General features: G+C 38.3%; 1 protein-coding gene across 16 annotated transcripts in view; it reads left to right on the top strand.

The window, feature by feature from the left end:
- HDAC9 (histone deacetylase 9) overlaps positions 1-21,186 on the top strand; it is a 499,199-nt gene that overhangs the window by 348,112 nt on the left and 129,901 nt on the right. For all 16 annotated transcript variants that reach the window (XM_075419200.1, XM_075419199.1, XM_075419193.1 and 13 more), the window contains 2 exons: positions 7,816-7,936; positions 13,472-13,521. In XM_075419200.1, the coding sequence (XP_075275315.1) occupies positions 7,816-7,936; positions 13,472-13,521 (171 nt within the window). The remainder of the gene's footprint in view (positions 1-7,815; positions 7,937-13,471; positions 13,522-21,186) is intronic.

Genomic DNA, 21,186 nt, shown 5'->3' with positions numbered 1-21,186 from the left:
GCCTGGAGTACAATGGGTACCAGGTCAAGAACGAACACATTCAAGAGCAATCTTCTAGACATCATCAGAGCAACTATGGAACTTTCTTTTGCTTTAATTTCCCTCATAAAATTGCATATTAAAGCATCATGCTTAAATCAAATACAGCCTCTGAGGTTCATATATAACTCGGGTTACTGAAAAACAGCCTTTTCCTAGCATTCACTGCTTCTTAGGAGTTGTGCAGTACTGTCAAATTCTGCAGAAACCTGTGGCAATGAAGGGCGCTTACTGCATTGCGGCACAAGTTAACAAAGTTCAACACCAGTTTGCTTAGGTTTTGCAGGATCCCAAAACTGCCAGGGCTCTTATACTCTGGTATTTTTTATTACTTTTCTATACATACTTAGGTTTTTACAAACCCAAAGGAACTGCTACAATAAGTCCCTTTGATTAGCTATTAGTGACTGTCCATGAATCACAGAATCACAGAATCACAGAATAGTAGGGGTTGGAAGGGACCTCTGGGGGTCATCTAGTCCAAACCCCCTGCCGAAGCAGGGTCACCTACAGTAGGCTGCACAGGATCTTGTCCAGGCGGGTCTTGAATATCTCCAGAGAAGGAGACTCAACAACCTCCCTGGGCAGCCTGTTCCAGTGCTCCGTCACCCTCAGAGGGAAGAAGTTCCTCCTCATGTTCAGACGGAACTTCCTGTGCCTCAGTTTGTGCCCATTGCCCCTTGTCCTGTCACTGGGCACCACTGAAAAGAGCTTGGCCCCATCCTCCTGACACCCACCCTTCAGATATTTGTAGGCATTTATAAGGTCCCCTCGCAGCCTTCTCTTCTTCAGGCTGAACAAGCCCAGTTCCCTCAACCTCTCCTCGTAGGGGAGATGCTCCAGTCCCCTCACCATCCTTGTAGCCCTCCGCTGGACTCTCTCCAGTAGCTCTTCATCTTTCTTGAACTGAAGATTTTCTGCAGGTAGCCTAGCGTACTGGATGGTGAGATACTGCAAGCATTGTAAATGGATTTGTTGTACATGCTCATCTAACGAGATGACAGCACTCTAACAGGCTAATTTTTTTTAGCTTGGATAATTTTTTGAAGAAGACTTTCTTTCAGCAAGGCCCTTAAGGCCACATATCATGCGAATGGTTTCACTGGTGGGATCACATACTTAAGGAGTAAGTTAAAGACACAGCTGAGTGCTTTGCTAAATGAAGGCCTAGTTACCTTGTTGACTCAGGACGCATATTATAAAGAAAAGACAAAATGGGAGAAAAAAAGTAAAATGCAATGCACTGCCATGTGTTGCTTTCTTCTGTAGTAAACAGAACAGTAAATTTTATGAATCTGGAGAAGGTGTACATTGGTAAAATGGTATAGATTTGTCTGAGGTGCATGCAGCCCAATAGTTTCCTGGAGGATTTAAATTTTCCACTTACAATTCTGAAATTTTGAAAACTGAAATATAGCCTACTGGGTCTTGCATAATCCTGTGAGTGGGCAGAGAGGAAATAAGTCACTTCATGTTGAATGGTATTCAATTAATTTTGGCTCCCATAGTGTGCCTTGAAATGAGGCTGGAATGTGAAAAATGCTGTCAAAAAGTGAACCGATGAGAAGACTTTGAGGAACCTTAGTGTGAAGTTGGTGCATAGATCTGGTGTTTATCTTGATCTTCTTATGTAGCTAAAGACAGGGTTATATTTGATGATACAATCTGTTGTTTCCTTCACTGATTTCTTTAGAACTTGCTTGACATTGAACACGTCCTTAAATCTGCTCTCTTTTCAAAATAAGGAAGGATGTGATGATTTGCTTAATTGGTTCTTCGATTCTATAGAAAAGTTATTCAGCTGAATATATGACTCATGCCACTAAAGGAGAGGTTATTGCATTATTCAAGAAATAATAGGCCACCATTAAGCTGCATTCTGGAATATACCACACTGAGGATGCGGAGCCAAAACAACATGGGCAACTGCATTGTCTCTTTTACTGACTTCCGAATATCCCCTCATGGACATTAGTATTTCTCAATATAATTTCTCAATATTATCTCCTTTAGTTTCTGTCAGCAGGAGTGAGGAGATGCGGGGAGATCACTGGTCAGGTTTTGCCATGTACACTGCCTCATGCACCAAGTCAAAAGCGTGACTTAGGAACAGCAACCTGCAATAGCCACTTCGGAAATTCTCTGCAGTAACTGTGAACCTTCTTTTTTTGCTTTTGTGGAAACAGTAGTCCCACAAGATGGCTGCAGTCCCACTCTGTCTGATGAGGAGTTTCAGGATCAAAGCTAGTTCAGTCAGAGTTAGCTGAGGTATGTACACTCAGCCACCGGCTTGTGCCAGGGGACCCCTCCCTATTTTCTTAATCTAACAAGAAACTCTCACATAAATTAATGATCTATATCTATACAATCTTTGTTACCTATAGTAAGGAGCAAAATATGGTTCCTAAATCATGTGCTGTGGATTAACCCCTCTCACGCAGCTCAGGTCTATGGCCCTGGAGAGATGGCTGGCCAGGTGCACAGAGAATCATCATCTCTACCTGGGCATGGGATGATGGAGATCATATATACTGGACTGGCACTATGCTTGCTGCAGTTAATAGATTTATATAGATAGATTAATCTAGACTTAATCTATTACCTATATATATTTTTCATATTGCCCCATAGTATATTAAAAATATGACTTGGTAAAATCATAACAAGGTTTGGTTGGGGTACACAAATCTGTACCTTCACTACCAGATAAAATGTGCCTGGGACTGTTCTCCACCACTGTGGCCAACTGGCATGGAAAGGCCCATGTTCACACTACCAGGAATGCTCCCTGGCCCATGCCAGTGACCAAACCGTGTCTGGGAGTTGTTTGGGAGAGTGCAAGTTGCTGCTCAGCCAAAATGGTGTGAAGGATCACTTTAGCAATTCAATAGTACTGATGATCGCATTCCTCTGCCTGGGAATGTTTCCTGGCACTGTTTAATTTACTGCTGTGAACACAGCCAAAAGGGTTTGCTTCTAAAGACTGTATTTTGTCTTTCTAGCCATAGATATTTGAGCTCTAGAGTTATTTAAACAACACTTTAGAGGATTTTTGCTAAATTGAGAAACTAATTCTAGCTTTCAGAATTTTTTTTAATCACATTACTCTTCCAAAAAGATAGATTACTTCCTCCATCGGCTTCCCCAAGACAAAAGAGAAGCACATTCAGATCATGGCCAGCCCTACAGAGTGGGATTTGAGACCAGTCCCTGATGGAGCCCAGGGCAAGAGAGCAGAGTAATTTCCCCCTACAGTGGAATTTTAAATGGTCCTGGCATATATGTATTGGGAAAATAAAATTCAGGTTCAATATTTTTGCATTAGATTAAAAGTTTTGTGTATGTTTGCTGAAATACCTATTCTGTATTTGGTAAAGGCTGACAGATATAGAACACAGAGTTATCAAATGCAGCACCAGCATAGGACAGCTGAAAGTGCAAAGACTGGCATAAAAACATCCATTACCTTTTTTTGCAATTTTCTCTTGCTGAAGAGCAATGCATAGTTGCCCTATCTGTTGGACAAAAAAAAAAAACCAAAAAAAACCCACAAAAAAACCCCCAACCCCCCCCCCCCTGAATTATATTTTGGTAAAGGTGTCTGCTTTCTACTTGTTCTAGGGAGAGGAAGTATTTACATAACTCCTTTGGGGCCATAATTTATGCACACATGACTGACATTAGGCTACAATGATCAGCACAGTTTTAGGAAAGAAAAGAAGAATGTAGACATGGTCCCATTTTGTGCCTCCACCTCTACTTCCTGTAGGGACCGTGATCCAGCAACATTTTTCTTTTCCGCCTGGAATTTGATCTGAATTTTGATGGTTTTCTGGATTAGGGAGATATCTTACACCTCCTGCTGTCCACATTTCATAGACCGAAGGGGAGAGAAGGGAAAAATTTGAAGATTTGAAAACTTTTGAGTCTGCCAGATCACACAGACAGGAATATATGAAGAAATTCCATAATACAAGAAAATTTGTCCATGAAGACACTGAAGGATATTCAGGTTAGGCACTGGAAGACCAAAACATACGAAGAGAATAACTGCATCTCTATGTGGGTGCATGCATGTCAGAGATATGCTTGCAATTCTTATATAGTGGAGAGGGAGCAAGTGATGTCGGTGTACTGACCGGCAAAAGATCTGTATTATTGATGTGTATTTTTAAAAGCAAGAGAGAACTTAACACCTATGAGAAATCTCAGAAAAGCATAAAATACTCTGAAGACCTTGTTTACAAACTAGATAGCCTAGGTAATTTCAGAGACACTATGTTTGTACAGATAGCTGCACTAAAGGCAGTGGACACCTTACACTGAGAGACCTGAGTGAGAAATATTGCTTAAGCTATGTCAACAATTCCTGTTAGTTTAGTAGAGAGAAACAGGCAGCGTAACCTTTGTCTTTTCGAATCTCTGACTGTGCAAGAGTTTAGTCTGCTGAAAGTCTAACCAAAATCTTCAGGTAAATAGAGGTTATCTGTGAGAAACGTTAATGGTCTATTTTAAACAGAAGACCAGTCTAGGCAGTCCTCTTCGACCTTAAATTCTATGAAAGGTGAAAGCATTTTCCCATTGTGGGCAGAATAACTTTCTAGTTCTACACTGATTTTTTTAAGCACTCAGGTGCAGGATTATGCTGTCTTGAGATGTGTAAATATCTCTGTTGATGAGGGAACTGCATATGTCAGAGGAGAAAGCCAACACACAAATTGTCAAGCACATTAGTACAGGATGACTTGCCTTCTACTAAGCATGGAGTAGATGTATGGATATAGTATTCAGATCCCCCTGAATGAAAGAAATACTGGTCGTAAGTTCTCATGTGCTATTCCTCCTTTTTCATTGGCTTTATGCCAATTTTCTACATTCTACTATATTTTAGACTTTTGATACTACCATGACCAATGAAAATTAAGAAAGACACTTTAAAATAAATAAGATGTGGATAAAAGTGTATGTGTAAGCCTATACAAGTGCATATGTTATGCTGTCTGATAACTCATGCCAGTGAGAGCCACAAACCGTTGCTTTGCATAACCGAAGTTACATGATCCCAGATTCTGGCAACGGATTTATGACATGCTTTTGTAGATCTGCTAAATCCTGAGTTCATTGTGTCAGAAGAACTGTACCTAGCAATTACTACAGGCAATTTTTAATATAAATTATTTTTTCCTCTGCGTAGAGCCTTAGATAGCCGAAATTTCAATGTTATTTAAAATTGCTTGACAGGCAGACATAGTGCAAGAGTGGGGTGAAAGGAACAGTAAATGAGGAGGCAGAGGAGGTGAGAATGCAGAAACAGCACAGACATGTACACTGTTTACCCTTCCCTTTCCTGCTGCCATTTACTGTGTAAATGTTCTTGCCGATGCTCAAGGTTAGAGCTGGAGAAGCCGTGGAGAAAGAGCATCTCTGGGCTGTGCCTGCCCTGGCAGCTCAGCTGCTGGCTGTGCCCCAAGGACCCCACTGCTGGGAGCAGCCTGGGTGGGGGGTTCTGTTCAGTGTTATTTGATTTCTGCACTGAACCTCTTTCTGCACAACCTGTTTCTGCCCTAAACAATCTGCTGGCAATGTTGGGTAATAAGTATGTCCTTGGCAAAACTTTTCAGGGAGGCCACTTGCAGACCCTACTCTGTTAGTGAAAATCTGTGTATTCCATAGGATATCACAGAGCTCCCTTTTGTAGGAATAACGGCTGACTGTGGATCTTTTTATGGTTAAAGGGATATGGCATTTAACAGCACTTTAAAGAGAGCCAGGCAATTAACTCTTTTAAACATCTTTTAAAGAGTTTTTGTATAAATTGTAGAAAATATATGACCAGAGATTGAGTATTTTACTCAGCGTTCTTTGAAGTGACCTTCATAAAATACCTCTTAACTTTTCTTATGCATTTGTTTTAGCTGTCCTAAAAGCCAGCCTCTCTTCCCAGTTATGCTGTGGAGAATTGGGTATATAGATTTTAAAGCAGCTTATTAGAAATACAGAACTTAATGAGAATGGATGAACAAATAAATGTTACCAGTCACCTCACCTGTGAAGAAAAACATTTTATCTGACCCAGAAGAACCATTACAGAGTTTACTGACTCCATGAAGTAACATAATGTGCTGATTTTGATTGGGCAACTGTGTGTTAAAAGGATGTGAGTGCACTGCTACAAATTCTCATGTAAGACTGGGAGAGGCTTGAAGAAATTAGGGATGAAAAAGGGTTTATTAAGTCATTTAGTTCTTGGATCATTCCCCAAAATGTTTTTTCCACTGCTGTGTCCAGTCAAATTTTGGACACGGCAAGAAACAGGGCTTCCACCATTTACCTGAGTGGGAGCTGGTTCCGCAGTCATCTAGATCTAAGTCTTAGGACATTTTTCCTGATTAGTCAGAGGAAAATTGCCACTGTTTGACTCAATATAAATTGTGCATGATTCTGCTGACCCCCCCTAAGCAGCTCCTTTCTTCCGCAGTGCACATTCTCTTTCATATTTATAATATAGCTTTCTTCTCCTAGTGAAGAGATTGGTGCCTTCTGATGTCCATGAATAGGTGATGAAGATCAGAATTACAACTTAACCTCTAAGAAAACTAGAACTGAGTGTTATTTCTGTAACAGGTTAATCAGTCTATTAAAAATAGGATGGTCTATTTAGATAACTTCTGTACCTGTTTAACTATAGATCTTAATAGTCGAATGGATCCACAGTCTAAGTCGATGAAGGTTTTGCCCCAGGTGTTTGTAAGGACCAGCTCTGCAAACAGAGTTCAAGATCTTAAAAATGGGCTGTTTTCTCTCTGCATTATCCAATATCTTCAAGAAAGATGATCTTGGGACCAGAACTTTGTTGACAGTGCTGTTTATTATGCCCCAACCTGAACAAAATCTGCTTCATGTTGCAGTGTCTGTAAATGCTGTGATCCACTAGCACAAACAGACAAGTAAACATTTTTATGACAATCTGTAACTCCAAAATACATACAAGGAAGAGATCTGCTGAATAAGAAAGTGTTAGTTTTAATCCTTTCTTCTTTTTTTCCTATCTTCCTTTCTTCCTAAACTGATTAAATCTCATTGGATTTATAGAAAGACATCAAAGATTTTTTAACACTGATTTAAGTGTGGAGACTACAGGCTGGAGAAACAGAGACAAACTCCACTTACAAAAATGTAAGCAAATAAGTGAGTGAGTATTTGTAACAGCAAAAATGATCCTGGGATATTAAACATACATTAAAAAAATAAAGATATAGAAATATATTTTTAAAGCATTTAAACTTTAATTTTTTCTTCTCCCTGGATCTCCTCACTGTGATCATGTTCTTCCTAGCAGCGTAAATCACAAGCTTTACTAGCAATGCAAAAAACATTAATTCTCATTCAGAACACATCTGCACCTTACAGGTGCGAATAAGTTTTTTGCTCTTTAAACTAGAATTTTTCTAGTCAGCTTTTTTTCTTGAGGAATATTTCACCTTTTGGTCTGTATCTCTTAATATAATGTAGAAAAGAGGCAGAGTCTTTTCTTGTGTGTGAAATCTTGTATTAATTCTGTTAAGACTTAAGTGAAGCATTTGTGAAAAACCACACACGCATTTGTTTTTCATATAGCATTACTTTAATAAACAAATCAGTGTCACATTCCTGCATGATGCAATTTCAACCCATTATTAATCATACTGAATGTTATTTTGGACCTTTACTTTTTTTTTTTTTCCCTCCCTAAATATTGTCAGTGGAATATTGTAGGCCTCTGCTGTTTTCTTTCAGCGAATTCGAGGTCGAAAAGCCAGTCTGGAGGAAATACAGCTGGTTCACTCTGAACATCATTCACTGCTGTATGGCACCAGCCCCCTGAACAGACAGAAGCTGGACCCCAGGAAACTCCTAGGTCTGTACAGGCCTCTATTCTACTGAGAACAGCACATTCCAGCACTGTCATTAGTCATAGCTGGTGTCAGCTTAAAATACTTGGCAAGCAGTGTGACAAAAATTCACTTTTTCCAAATGCATTTCTATGTGGAAGGAGAATGTTACAATGGAAGCCAAATACAGATTAGCAAAATGCACAGGCTGGAAAGCAGCAGTAGAAGTTTCTCCTCATTCGTTTTTAAAACCAGCAAAGTGTTAACCCTTTACTGTAATTCGTTCTCCACCGGAGGTCAAAGGCAATTTTGGACACTGTTGATCTTCTGTCTCCTTGTGTTCTTTGATTTGAAAACAGGAGTTTGAGATACACTTGCTTGTCAGAAAAGATTATTTGCTGTTCTCATTTGCTTTATTTCAATTATTTCAGCCACACTGAGTGCAGATACCATGCCTAAGTCTTGTTAATAAGAGAACCTTATTTTGATGCCCTCCCGTTATGCAGGATATAATATCTTCCTGAATAACCGGGGGGGGGGGGAAGCACATTAAAATATTAAGTAGACCTATGGACTTACAGGATAGCAGAAAACTGACAGAATTTTGACATTAAATATCTTTATGCACAGCCAATGCTTAATGTATGCTTTTTATAATAGAAAAGTAGTCTTAAACTGAGCTATGCCATGAGTGTAGCACGAAGTAGATCTACTTGTCAGACCTGCTTCAGAGAATGTGAAAGAAAACACACAAAAAAAAGTAGTGCATTTTGAAAATTATCTGTGAGTGAAATCCTGCCTTTTATGTCCCAGCACAGTGGATGCAACACTAATTCTCAGCTATTTTTATAACATTTACTCTAAGATGTGGAGCTTTCGCTAAATATAATAAAACCCAACCCAAACAAAAACAATACTAGCCATCAAAAGAAATTGCTGCCACAGTTTTAGTAATACATAGCAATTATTTAGCTTTGGAATTTAATGCTAAAGGTTTCTTCTTTAAGGCAGACTGTTGCTTCAGCGAGCCGTAAAGAGTAAATAAAATTGTCTTGATCACGTGATGTAAGTTTATACATCTTCTTAGCCAAGGCAACATCAAAACAAAAATACTTATAGTATCATAGATTCTCAGGAGCTTGAATTTCCAAGGTAGGAAATCCCACCTTTAGAAGAAGAAAAAAAAAGTGTTCCCAAGAAAAACCTCTAAATTCCTGCCAAATGAAAATTTGGATACATTTTGATTTGAGTTCATCAACATTGTCAAAATGTTCCATTTTGATAGAGTTAAGCATTTCATTTAAATTTTCTTGGTTTCAATTAATTTCATTTTAATTTTTACATTATTTGATACAACATACATTGATATATAATATTGTTCCCATTTTGGATCTCAGTGGTTGACCACCATATAGGATGCAGCGTGTAGTTGCAGCTACAAGGTGAAAAAACGAATGGACCCAGGTATTCTCACTGTGTTTCTGCCTATGTATAGAGAATGCCAAAACCTTTGTTTACCCAACCTCAGAAAACGATATCTTTTCCCACGATTCTCTACCTGACACTCTGCCGTTTTCACTTGGCAGTCCAGAACATTTACTCTGAGTTTATATCAGAATCAAACTCCTAGCATGTATTCTGACTGTATCCTTGGTTTATTGCCTTTTTCTGTCTGTTTCTAGGATGTTTTCTTGCTGCTTCTCACATGGCCTTTTACCAAGACAACAGTCAGTGAAACACTCTTCCCACATGCTTTTGCATGTACCTGTTTTTTGGCTGGAAGCTCTAATCATTTGAGCTTCCAGACTCTTGTATAAAGGGACTTAATCGTCTCTTACATTTTTCCAAAACTCGACTGTTCCACCTTCATTGTCCCCAGTTCAGTGAGGTTGAACCTAACCAATTCTGACATTAAAATGAACATCTTGATATAGTATAGAAATTCAAAATGATGTGTAGCAAAGAAGAAAAATCTAAAGGAAATGTTTCTCATCAAAAATGTCACCAGTAACCGCATCGTTTCATAAAACATTTCTATTTCAATGAAAGTGCATTATTTTTCTATAGAAATTGTTCCATCAAGTTATGGCTTTGCATCCTAATGAAAAGGGGGACCTACTCATACCTTTTCTTCCTCTTCCAGCCAACCAAAAAGACAGAGGTACCATTTGTTCTCCAGTTGTGCTCCAGAAAATTGTTTGTTCCCTGTCCCTGTTCAGAGAGTACATCTGCATAGTCTGAAGGTCTCTTTCTTTTTTTTTTTTTTTTCGCTAACAAGCAGATTCTGTATCTTTCAGACAGAAAACAAACACTCAAAGGAATGAAATTTAAGTACAGCTTGGGCTAGAAATGAGCTACTTGTCAATAAATGCTGATTTCAGTGTCCCTGTACAGGAACAAAACTGTTCTGAAAGACTGCAAAGCAAACTAGCTGTGAGCTACTGAAATCAGTGAGAATGATGAACACAGTGATAGTTCACATATTCTTAATGCTTTCAGATTATGAATTTGGCTTTATTTTCCCTGCATTAGGACCTACAAATGCAGCTATTGCAAATGATCACTTCAACTTCTGCACTACTTCATAGTTAAGCTGTTGGCCGATCATGTTTCAGTGTGGTGTGTTAAGCAACATGTTACGTTGCATTACATTGTCTTGACATAAAGGAAACTAACATGCAGACTGTGTGTCACATCACATTACTGATTCATGTGACAGAAGACAACCTTTCAAACTTCTTTGAATAAGATCAGGACAGAAGAGTTATCAAACAGGTCTTATGAATTTGTTTGCTTCTTCCCTCTCCATCAAAACTAAGAAAGTGTTTCTAAAAATCAAGTTTCCAACGGTTACAATTTTGTAAAAGGGAGAAATACACTGTCAACACGTCCCTGACAGTGAGCCTGTACTCAAAGTACATCTGAAAGACGCATTCACAGAGCATCTGTGCAATTGCAGTTTCAAGCCAGTGAAAAAATGACCATTTAGCAGAAACGGCTTCATCCTTGAGGGATGATACTGAAAACAATCAAGTTTCTCAAACTGTGCCTTTTTGCAAGTGAACATACTTTTTTGGTTTTTGACTTTTTTGAAAGAGTTCTTGCCCATCACTTCTGCTCATCGGACTCTCAGTACTCTATTACCAGTCTCCTAAGAAGCTTCCTTGACTCCTGTAGAGGCCCTGAGCTCAGTCAATGATGGGTGCCTCAGCACCTAATTTGGCTAACTAGCTTCTATTGACTTTGTGGGTTGAAATTTTAGAATGCAAAATTTGGATAAATTTTCCAGCTCTCTCAGAAAATTGTGCTGAATCTTGTCTAAAGTGACTTGCTGGTGACTGCATACTCTGTCCTGATGCAAAGCCAATAGAAGTATCAGTATTTAAAATTTGTCTTCTATCTTACTTGAAGCATCACATTATCTTTTTTATTATTATTCTGGAGGTATCCTAGGGTGTGGAAGGGTCTTACTGGAAAATCACTGCTATTTACCAAGTTCTGCCAGGGCATCAACTCCAAACATCACGGGAAATTCTCATCTAGATTCATTTTCAGGGTTTGCTTTTTTGTTACTGAATTTCATTTATGGAAAAAAAGTGTTGTGAGCTCTCTTCTTTTGGTGAGGCTAGCTAAGTGATGGTCCCACTCTCTCTTAGCAGAATCTTTCCCCACTGTTATTTTCATGAATTCTCAGTGCTTTTCTTTTTCTGCAGATTCTGTTATCTGCTTTTTTTTGACTACTGTGCAATAAGAAGTCAGTAGCCTGGCAAATTTCTTGATACAATGAAAAGGTTTCGTGCTTGCTTCCCTCCGTTTTAGTACTGTCTGTTGATTGATTTTAGTGTCCTTCCTCAACATCTGCTTTTCTGTTTTTACTTTGTGTTTGTTGCTTTTGATAGTGTTTACTATGCACAATGTGCCCAGCTGCAGTGAGATAAGCGAGAATTCATCTGTTCTCTCTTACATCCCAATTCTGCAATGGAATTTAAGAAAAAATTTCTAGTCATTCAGTATTTTAAAAATGCCTTCTTTTATCTCAAATTACATCTTATGTTTCCATTAGTGTCTTCTGACACTTCAACATCATTAATTTTTTACTTATCTGTTCAAGACTTTTTGATCTTCCCCGCAGTAAAAAGTGAAAAATTGCTGTTCACATTGGTCCCTGGATCTGCTTAGCAAGAGATCTGGAAAATCCTCCTGTATTTCTACTCTGACAGTCTTCTGCAGCCAACATTTCCTTGCACGTCTGGGGCCATTAGGACTCACAGTATGAGAATACTCTGCATAGCTGCTGCACCTGCATTTCCCCTGGTAGCTCCACAGGAGGTTTTGTTTGGCTCCTCTTGCACACTGTGCAAACTGATCAAAGGCCTCTCGTCAGCTGAAAATGCATCTTGGATTTTACTCAAAGTGTAAAGCACTTTCTCCATCTCAGACCTTGCAGTCTGGTCTCTCGTACTTCAAAGATGAAGGCTTATAATTGTCTTTATGCATTTCATTGGCACCTGCTAAAAATGAGTAACTGCAGCGTTCGCCCCTCCCATAACAATGGATGGCTCCTCTAGGTAACTTGAGCAACTCACTATCTAAGGCTTACTCCAGATGGCAAAGTTACAAAGCCACTTCTGTGATCCAGCACGGGGAAAAGCATATGTTCTCTTCCACAGCTGCCTTAGGATCAGATTACATACTGGGGTAGGAACTGCATCAAATCCTGAGATCCTTACCCAGTTTTCATATTGTCCTTATCCAGAGACACAGTGAGTTTAGTGGCACAAAAAAAGAAAACAAGAGTGAATAAAAGTGAGTATAAATATTAAGATAAACCCTATACCATTATCTAATGTATAGAGCAGACTAAGCTTGAAATTAGATTCTAAAGGCTATTAAGTCTTCGTTCCCTTTATTAGAATGTATTTACAGAGTAGTACTGAAAAAAAGTAGTATTTCATTCTATGTTTTAAAAATATTAACCTATTCATTGATGGTATGTAAATGAAGAGAACAGCATTTTGCATAGATAGGAAGACTAAGACTGTGATTTTCAAAGGAGAAACGTTTTTTGGGAGTTGAAGATAAGAAATTAGTCATCAGTTTCATGTAAGCTTCATGAGGTTCCCGATGTTGTCAGTGAAAAGAAACAGGCATTTCTCAAGTATATTCGTCCCATCAGTCATCTGGACTGGGTACAGGTGCCTACCTCACTCCTCTGGCTGTAGAAGAAGCTGACTGGCTTAGCCAAGCAGCTTATCAGCTACAAATATCGTGATGTCTAGTCGCCCTAGTTCAGAGTGACTTTCTGTGGAGATTCCATCATTATACTCCTTTGAAACTGCTGCTTACCAATCTTAAGATTTCTCACTGTTGCAAAAGAGTACCTTAAATGTCCCATAGCTGATTTGCTTCCAAGTACTATTAATATTTTTTATTCTAATAGATGGCATTTTCATTGTGTGATACTGAAATCTGAATTATGGTAAAGAGTGATTACTGTTCCAGTATTTAAATGACTTTTTGATAAATGATGCTTATTGTTTCTTTTTTTCTTTAATATGTAGGAAGCGTGTCTCAAAAACTCTTTTCCTTATTGCCTTGTGGGGGACTTGGGGTAAGTAGATGTTTGTTTCTTTGCAAGAAGGACAGCATGCAAGATGTGTATTCATTCATGAATTCTTAAGCACTATTGCATTAGCAGTTCAAAGTCTTCAGAAGATGATAAAAAATGTAGAGATGAAACCTGAGCCATTATCATACTATGTTTTCAAAGACACAGAAGACAGTACATTACAATAAGCATATGGAACAGTTAGACAGGAATATATTTTGTGAGAATGTGCTCATTTCTTAGTTGTCACACTTTGGGGTTTTTACATGAGCTCTATTTTTGAGGAAAGTAACACGAGTGCAATTGTTATAGCAGAAATGAGCTTTGGAGATGCTAATTTGTGTACTGTTGAAAAGCAAATATAGCTTCACATTTCTCAGAAAGGACAAACAAAATTACCAAAGATAACATTTAGCATGAGAAGTTCTCACTAGCTGCTAGCTAGTAACTTGGGTGTTATTAAATTAATAAATTATTTGAGCATTTTTATGACCTGTTTTGAAATGGATTAATTCTGAAATGCAAGCTTGCAAGTATTAGGACACAGCAGACAAAAATCTGCAGAAAAAAAATGTGTTACAACACTAGGTAAAAGAATTAATCTAAATTATTGAATTACATATAGAATGGAGAATTTCTACTGAGGTTGATATCATGCTCCTATTAAATTCTAGTGAAGATCATACGAGGGAGAAATAATTTTTCACATACACGGCTTTTTCACACAGAATTATTCTACACTTTTGGTCCATCTGGGTCCATTGTTTACTGATGTCAGCAATATTCAAGTGAAATTATGATATTGCTAGATATAGATAGGGTGGCTGGATGATGCATATATATTTTAGTTCCCTTTCATTGTTTCTGAGTATGCAGGAATAAAGCCACAATTTCTTGAGGTCAACTTCCAGTGCAACCTTCCAAGGTTTTATTTACTTTTATCCTTCACAAAGGATAAATTCCATACCATACTAGTCTTGTTTATAGTGGGGGGTTTTGTTATGAGATACTTGACAGAAGAAATACTCATTTTGTAAGGTTTTAACACATGGAAAAGAAAAATTCCATTTTAGCTTTCAGTATTTAGTAATTTTTGAGGATTTCTGAACCATAAGTTAAGGAACAAAGAATCAGGCAGTGGTAGTCATTCCAGCTCCTCTGCAGTGGACTAAGCATGCTGAGGATTCTGCCTAAAATTTGGAACTTCGTGACTAACTAATTTTGAAAGTTGGGGTCATTTTTGTATGTGGAACAGCTAACACTACACATTGACATGTAGACATGCATGTCCACATGCACCTCTGTGCACTCCTCTGTGCACATCTGTGCACACACATGCATATGCACCCATTTCTGTATTAAAAAAGGTATATTTTCACACTGTTATTGAAGCTGTTAAGAAGTTCAGAGAAGGTTGAATGACATGAATAAAGTTGAGAAAGAATGTTGTTCAAGCTTCTGGGTAAATAGAAGCTGATGTAAAATTTCTCGACAAAATTTTTGAGTGTTTTGGAAAGTAAATAGGCTATGGTATGCTTTGAAAATTAAAGTATAAGATTTTTCTATGAAACAAGTTATTGTGGTATTAAAAAAATTTTAATAGAGTTGTGCTTTGACAGCCTTCTACTAATGAAAGTATGTTGTCCATTCTAAAGCTAATGCAAGTCAGAAATGCTCAGTATAACTTCTTTTTTTTTAAGTACTTCAATTTATCTAGACTTTTTAAAGTCTGTTTGCTTTATTTCTTATTTAAAATCATGGAGATTGGATTAAAGAACATGTTGTAGAAATTGATCTGTTATTTATTTTTTTTCTAGTTGGTTTTCCTTTCTACATATTATTATTGTCAGGCTTGCTGTGGGGTTCTTTTAAAAGAATGGGTTATGACCTTTTTCAAGGTAAATAATCAGATTAGGAGCTCTCTTTCAATGATATTTAGCTGTCTACTGGCTAAGATGAGCTCTGGGAAACAGAGCTGCTTCAAACAGTGTGGAAAGGAATTCTTAAGTTTGCTTTCAAAAATGATGGTAGTAAGAAAGAGGAAACATTGCTACTTAGTAGCTTTCAACTTCATTGAGGATTATAAAGAAGTAATCAATATCAAGCAGTAAGAGTACTTCAGGCGAAGATTTTCAGGAAGGATGAAATAATTAATTTTTAGAATGTTTGTTCTCATTTATTTTCTTGCTTGCTTGCTTATTTGTTTGCTAAAGAATATAGTAAGAAAGTATTAACAAAAAAATACTTCTGTTCTTGCAGGAGACTTTATGGATGCCTCCTGAATGATGGTTTTCAGACCTCTTTGATTCTATTGTCTTCTAACCATATCGGGACCTTGCTGGCTGCTATTATGCAGCTCTTCTATTACTAAATAGATTAGTGGTTAGACTACTCACACAGGGAATGGGAAACCTAGGCTCATTTCTCTCCACTGCCAGGCTGCATTTAATATCAGAGTCCCCATCTCTTAGCAGATGTTGTTAGCACTGAGGAGATCATAGATTGTTTCTGGTCGGGGTCCCTCACACCACTCACTGAAGCTGTGCCACTGTTGGAAAGAACATTGGGCCAGTAAGACAGAGCAGAAGTGGGATCAAACCGATGTATCTAAGGCTATGATCTACCTATCATACATGTATATATAATGTGAAGTCATAGCTCTGAGCCCCTACTCCACAAACAGCTTATATATTTCATGTGAAAGAATCACTGGACAAAATGGAAACTGCTCTTGAAGCAAGGACTGGAACCTAGGACTGCAAAGGCACTGAAGACATAGTCAGCTTAGCCGCGATAAAGACTATGCTGGCATGAGTTTGGGATGGCTTGCGTTGTTCACAAACAAAGGTCCAACTAACCTCTGTAACCCTGAACTCTGCTATATTACTGATTTTGGTTTTATCTCTGTTCTAACAGCACTGACAAACTGCAGTCAAGATCATCAATCTTCCTCTCTGGAAGTTACTTACAGCTACAGTAAAAGAATGTTTTTTCAAGAATTTTGAAAAGCAAATGAGAGGCAGTGTCCATAACTAATATTTTCTGATCCTGTTCCATCATGGCTCTAAATCTTTTGTACCAATTCAAAATGCACGTAAAGCTACTGCTTACTGATTTTGCAAACATTTTTCATCCATATGAATCTTATTTCAAATAGTTATTGGGACTGTTTATCTTAGGGTCACTGGCAAATTTGGCTTGGTATATCTTAGGCTTTCAGAAGAAATCAAACAATAAACTTCATAGTTTTATAAGAAACTATGTAAGTAATAATTAGCTCTCTTATCTAAGAGCACAAAGTTGTTTTATACTGACCGCAAAACTGAATGGGTCTCGCAGAGAAGGAGAAAAAATTTGTCTAAATCTAGTCTCCTAAATTTGCACACAACAGATTTTGTTTCAACGATGGTTAATTTTTTATCAGAGGACTATCCAGGGTCAGCAGTATAACATCAGCTGAAGTATGAGACATCCTTCTTGCAGTAGTGTTTTTCATTTTTTTTTCAAGCTTAATGCTGTTCCAAAACCAACTGTTGTTAAAGAATTGTAATACTTGGGGGGATGAAATTCCTTGTGTTAGAGAGAGACTAGCAGATCTATGGCCAGCAGTTTTAATAACAAGTGATGGTTTCTTGCAGTTGGTCAGCGGTTTGGAATGTGAAAAGTTTTCCAGGAGAGGTGGGTAGATTGCAGGTGAAGTGGCCAAATGGGGAGCATAATCACAAATTACTTTTTGGTTCTGCAGATTATCAGACTGTTCCACAATTTTTCATCTGTAAACAGCCACTAGATCTATAAGTGATCATTTGATCAATGCATCCATCTATTGCATTATTTTCCCTTCTGTTGTGCTGTGAAAATGACAAGAGAAGCAGAAATCAACTTTTAATGGAAGTAAGTTTCATGTCCTTGCTTCAGTCTGTCACTAAAAATAGTGATTGTTTTCCTGCCTGTTTGACCTGCTGCTGTGTGAAGAAATCTTGAAGTCATTTCTCAGCCATATTTTTTTGTCTAGTTGATAGGCAAAAAAACCCACAAAAGCTAAGAAGAGCAGGCTTTTATGATAATGTCATCATCGGCTCCCAGCTTCAAACACTTCTGCGGCTTTTGAATTGTCATTTATAACTTGGAACTGAACCAACCCATAATTCCCTTGATGCATTTAGAGAAATTGATAACAGACTGCTTCTTTTATGGCTCAGAGGAGGCAACTCCAATCACATCACTATTGGCAGTCAATATTATTTTCTGACATGGTTGTAAAAGTATAAAGGGGCTTATGGCATTTGTTTAGATGAGGAATGGGCTCTCAAGCTGTGCTGGGGTTTATGAGTCCAGATTACTGAGAAGCAAAGGGAATATGATGTTTGCAAACAGGATATGATTTTATTTAAGTTTGGGTTTCATACGTTATTCCCTGGGGATTGTCCTGCAGACAGCAGAGAATTTCACTTTTATCATATGAAATTGGGCAGTTATCCAATTCCCCCTGCTCTGCCCCCACCCTCAAAAGACACTGCTCCAAACCTGTAATGTGTAAAGTCAGACCTTTAAATTACAAGAGGAGGAGCTGGGGGAGAACATCACCCTGCAAGAAATCAGACTTCTGCAGGATAAATATTTAGTGAGCTGAACAGAGTATAAAGCTATAAAATCTCTCTACATTTTCACAAAACTTACAAAATATTCAAATTTTCTGAGTGTTCATTTTCTTCCTGGCATTCCTTGCCGTGGTAGCTAAACAGTACTACTTTTTGTCCTGACCACACAGGAAGAAAAGCAATAAGAAAGGCAAGATTTCACTAGTATACAACTTTAGTAAATCATCCAGGCAGCAAATTGTTTTCTGCTGCTTCTCAGATCTTCTGTTTCTTCCCTTGATATCCTCAGTCTGGGCCCAGGAAGGATTTTCAGCCTATACACATTGTAATTCTTCATCCCAGTTATTTGTATAAGAGCTAATGGTACCAACTTGGTTTTATCACCATGGTACAATAGTGTAAAAATTAATAAAGTATTGGCAATGGCACTGTCTCCTTGTAACAGGTTTTAGGCTCCAGGCTGCTTAAGGGTCTCTCCTTACATGCATGCATGCAAATCGGGCTGTAAAGAAATCAGACTGCCCACGGTCTGGGCACTCAAATTCAACATCACCTCCACACAGGTGTTACAATTGACTTGTGGCCTGCTTCTATGTCCTAAGCTGTACCAAAACAGGTATAGTCTTTGCATAAGTTCAACTGAAAATATGTCTGGTTCCTGCTTTCAGGAAAGCAATCTGTTATTCCTATGATGTCTTCCATTGTGAAATAATTAATATAGCATGCTGCCAATATATTCACCAATCAATTTAAACTCCTTGCCTGAATGGCCTTATTAACCACTGGAATTTGCCAGTTATAACATTCTGGAGCAGATTGCAGGAGACTTCTGGGAATGAAAGACTTGTTTACCTCCTAGGCCTTTCTGGCAGCTACACCATCCCTAAAGAAATTCCAAGATTTAATTGAAACAACTTCACAGGCACACTATACTTTGATTGATATGTTTTGCATGACTGTTTAGGACCCACAGTAACATAACGTTGAATGTGTGATATTTTCCACAGAAGTCATCAAGATATGTGGTCGAAAAGGTCATTCTAGTACCACCCCAAGGCACAATTTAAGGCCAGTGGGGATGGGACCAGAGCGAGGGCTGGAGGTTTGTCGTCCTAGAGTATTCAAGGGTCTGCATGCTCAGTCCCTTAGTGCAGTTCCAGACAAACCTAATTAGGCTGTCCACAGGATGAGGGAACGAAGGTGTAATGTACTCACAGCTGCTCTGCTGAATGCACTTTCTTGGTGGCATACCCCATCAGTCCTGACCACTCATGGAAGCTAGCTGTTTTAGTGGACTATGTTTTGTAGGAATTGACCAACTGGTATTACATTTTAGCTAAGCTCTCGTGCACAGAGAATTGTTGGCTTTCTAGCTGGAAAGTTGGACTTGATGATCTTAGAGATAATTTCCAACCTTAATGATTCTGTGATAAGCTCACAGCTTCTTTGAGCAGGCGAACTAAAGAAGAAATAGGGAAATGAGAGAAAAAACTGCACATTTACTTATTTTCAGTTCAGAACAACAACAATTCTCTGAAAACTCAGTTATCCAGGTTCACGTACCTAATTTTAGACAAATTACTGAAACTGCCCTGACCACCCTTGATTCTAATCATTAGAGAGCCATGTGCATCACTGGAGCAGGAGTCAGTCCACCTAAGGTCAGAACTGACTGGAGGGGGTTGGTTTCTTTATTGACAGGGACTTCAAGCAATGAGGTTCCTAACTTTAGGCACATTCAGTTTAGAAAAAAAAAGTTAACAAGTGTGATAGATAGCATGAATCTGGATGATCAGAGCAGGAAATAGGTATTCCTCCTTTACTGAGGTACAGAGACTTCATCTCTGGATCTGGAAAGTGCAACGGTGTCTTGTCTCTGGGCAGGGATGGGATGCTCCATTTAGCACGTCACTACCTTGGCCACAAAAAAAGGAAAATATCTCTTCACACAAAAGGTAGATATTTTGTCCCATTCTTGTCTTTTCACGGCACTGAGGTGGCCCTGTGCCATCCACCACAAAGCTTGATGTTCAGACCAGTGAGAGGTGAAACTGTTCGATTGAGACACATAGTTCCTTGGCACTGTTGCAGACAGAACAGAATATTTTAGAATAGTCCCAGACTGCTTCAACTTGCAGCAGGCAAGAATAGATGCTCCGGGGTGGTAATCTGCCAACTCACCAAATTCAGAGTTTGGTCTGTCAGATAATTTTTTTTGGCCCTTTTTAATAGAGGACCCTTTTTCCTTGGTACTAGACCAGATTCAAATTGTAAACAAAGATATAGTGCATGGAAAACAGAAAATTATTGTGAAGTTAATGAGCTACCATAAAGAAAAACTATTAAAGGTCTTACCTGATTTTCTGCATTTCCTAGAAACTATCGTAATGCTGAAGGTCAGCATTATGCAAAGAAGGCTTCTTATTTGCCAGAATATGAAACATTTTATGTATATACATGTTAAATGTAAATAGTGGAATAGTATCATGTACAATTGACTAATACTATCCACTCTCCCCAGACTTCATCAGATACACACACATATGGATTTGATGTGAATTCTGTAACTAAGGCAGAATTCACATTTTCACTTTAAAAACTCATCATGTGTTTATCAATAGAATTTAGCCCTCAAGATGGACAGAAAAGCTCTATGAGAAGAAATGTTCATGTGTTGCTAGTCTGAATAAACACCAGGCTCTAGAATAGCTCCATGGCCCCTAACATCAAGATCATCTACATCCAAGATGAAAGCTGAAATGTAGTGTATTGCTAAAATGTGTTCAGCAGCAAGTGATCAAACTTTTAAAAAATAAGGCTTGAATTCTGCACATAAAATTTGTATTTTCTCTAAGTGTGTGCATTGCAATCAACTACACGTTGTTGTGTCTATTTGCCCATGAACTCCTGGAGACTGCATGATCAAACATAAGAAGGCATTTGCACAAGCATTTTCACACACTAATCCATTAAACACTAAAACAAATGTCGAGTTAAATTAATAGAGTACTCATGGCTAGCTCTGAAAGTGTAGTAACAATTTTACAAGCATCTGGTGATATATGCC

Source organism: Opisthocomus hoazin, chromosome 4 (genome assembly GCF_030867145.1).
Source record: "Opisthocomus hoazin isolate bOpiHoa1 chromosome 4, bOpiHoa1.hap1, whole genome shotgun sequence".
Taxonomy (NCBI): Eukaryota; Metazoa; Chordata; class Aves; order Opisthocomiformes; family Opisthocomidae; genus Opisthocomus; species Opisthocomus hoazin.
Note: the sequence above shows the minus strand (reverse complement) of the source record. Positions and strands in the feature narration are given on the sequence as shown.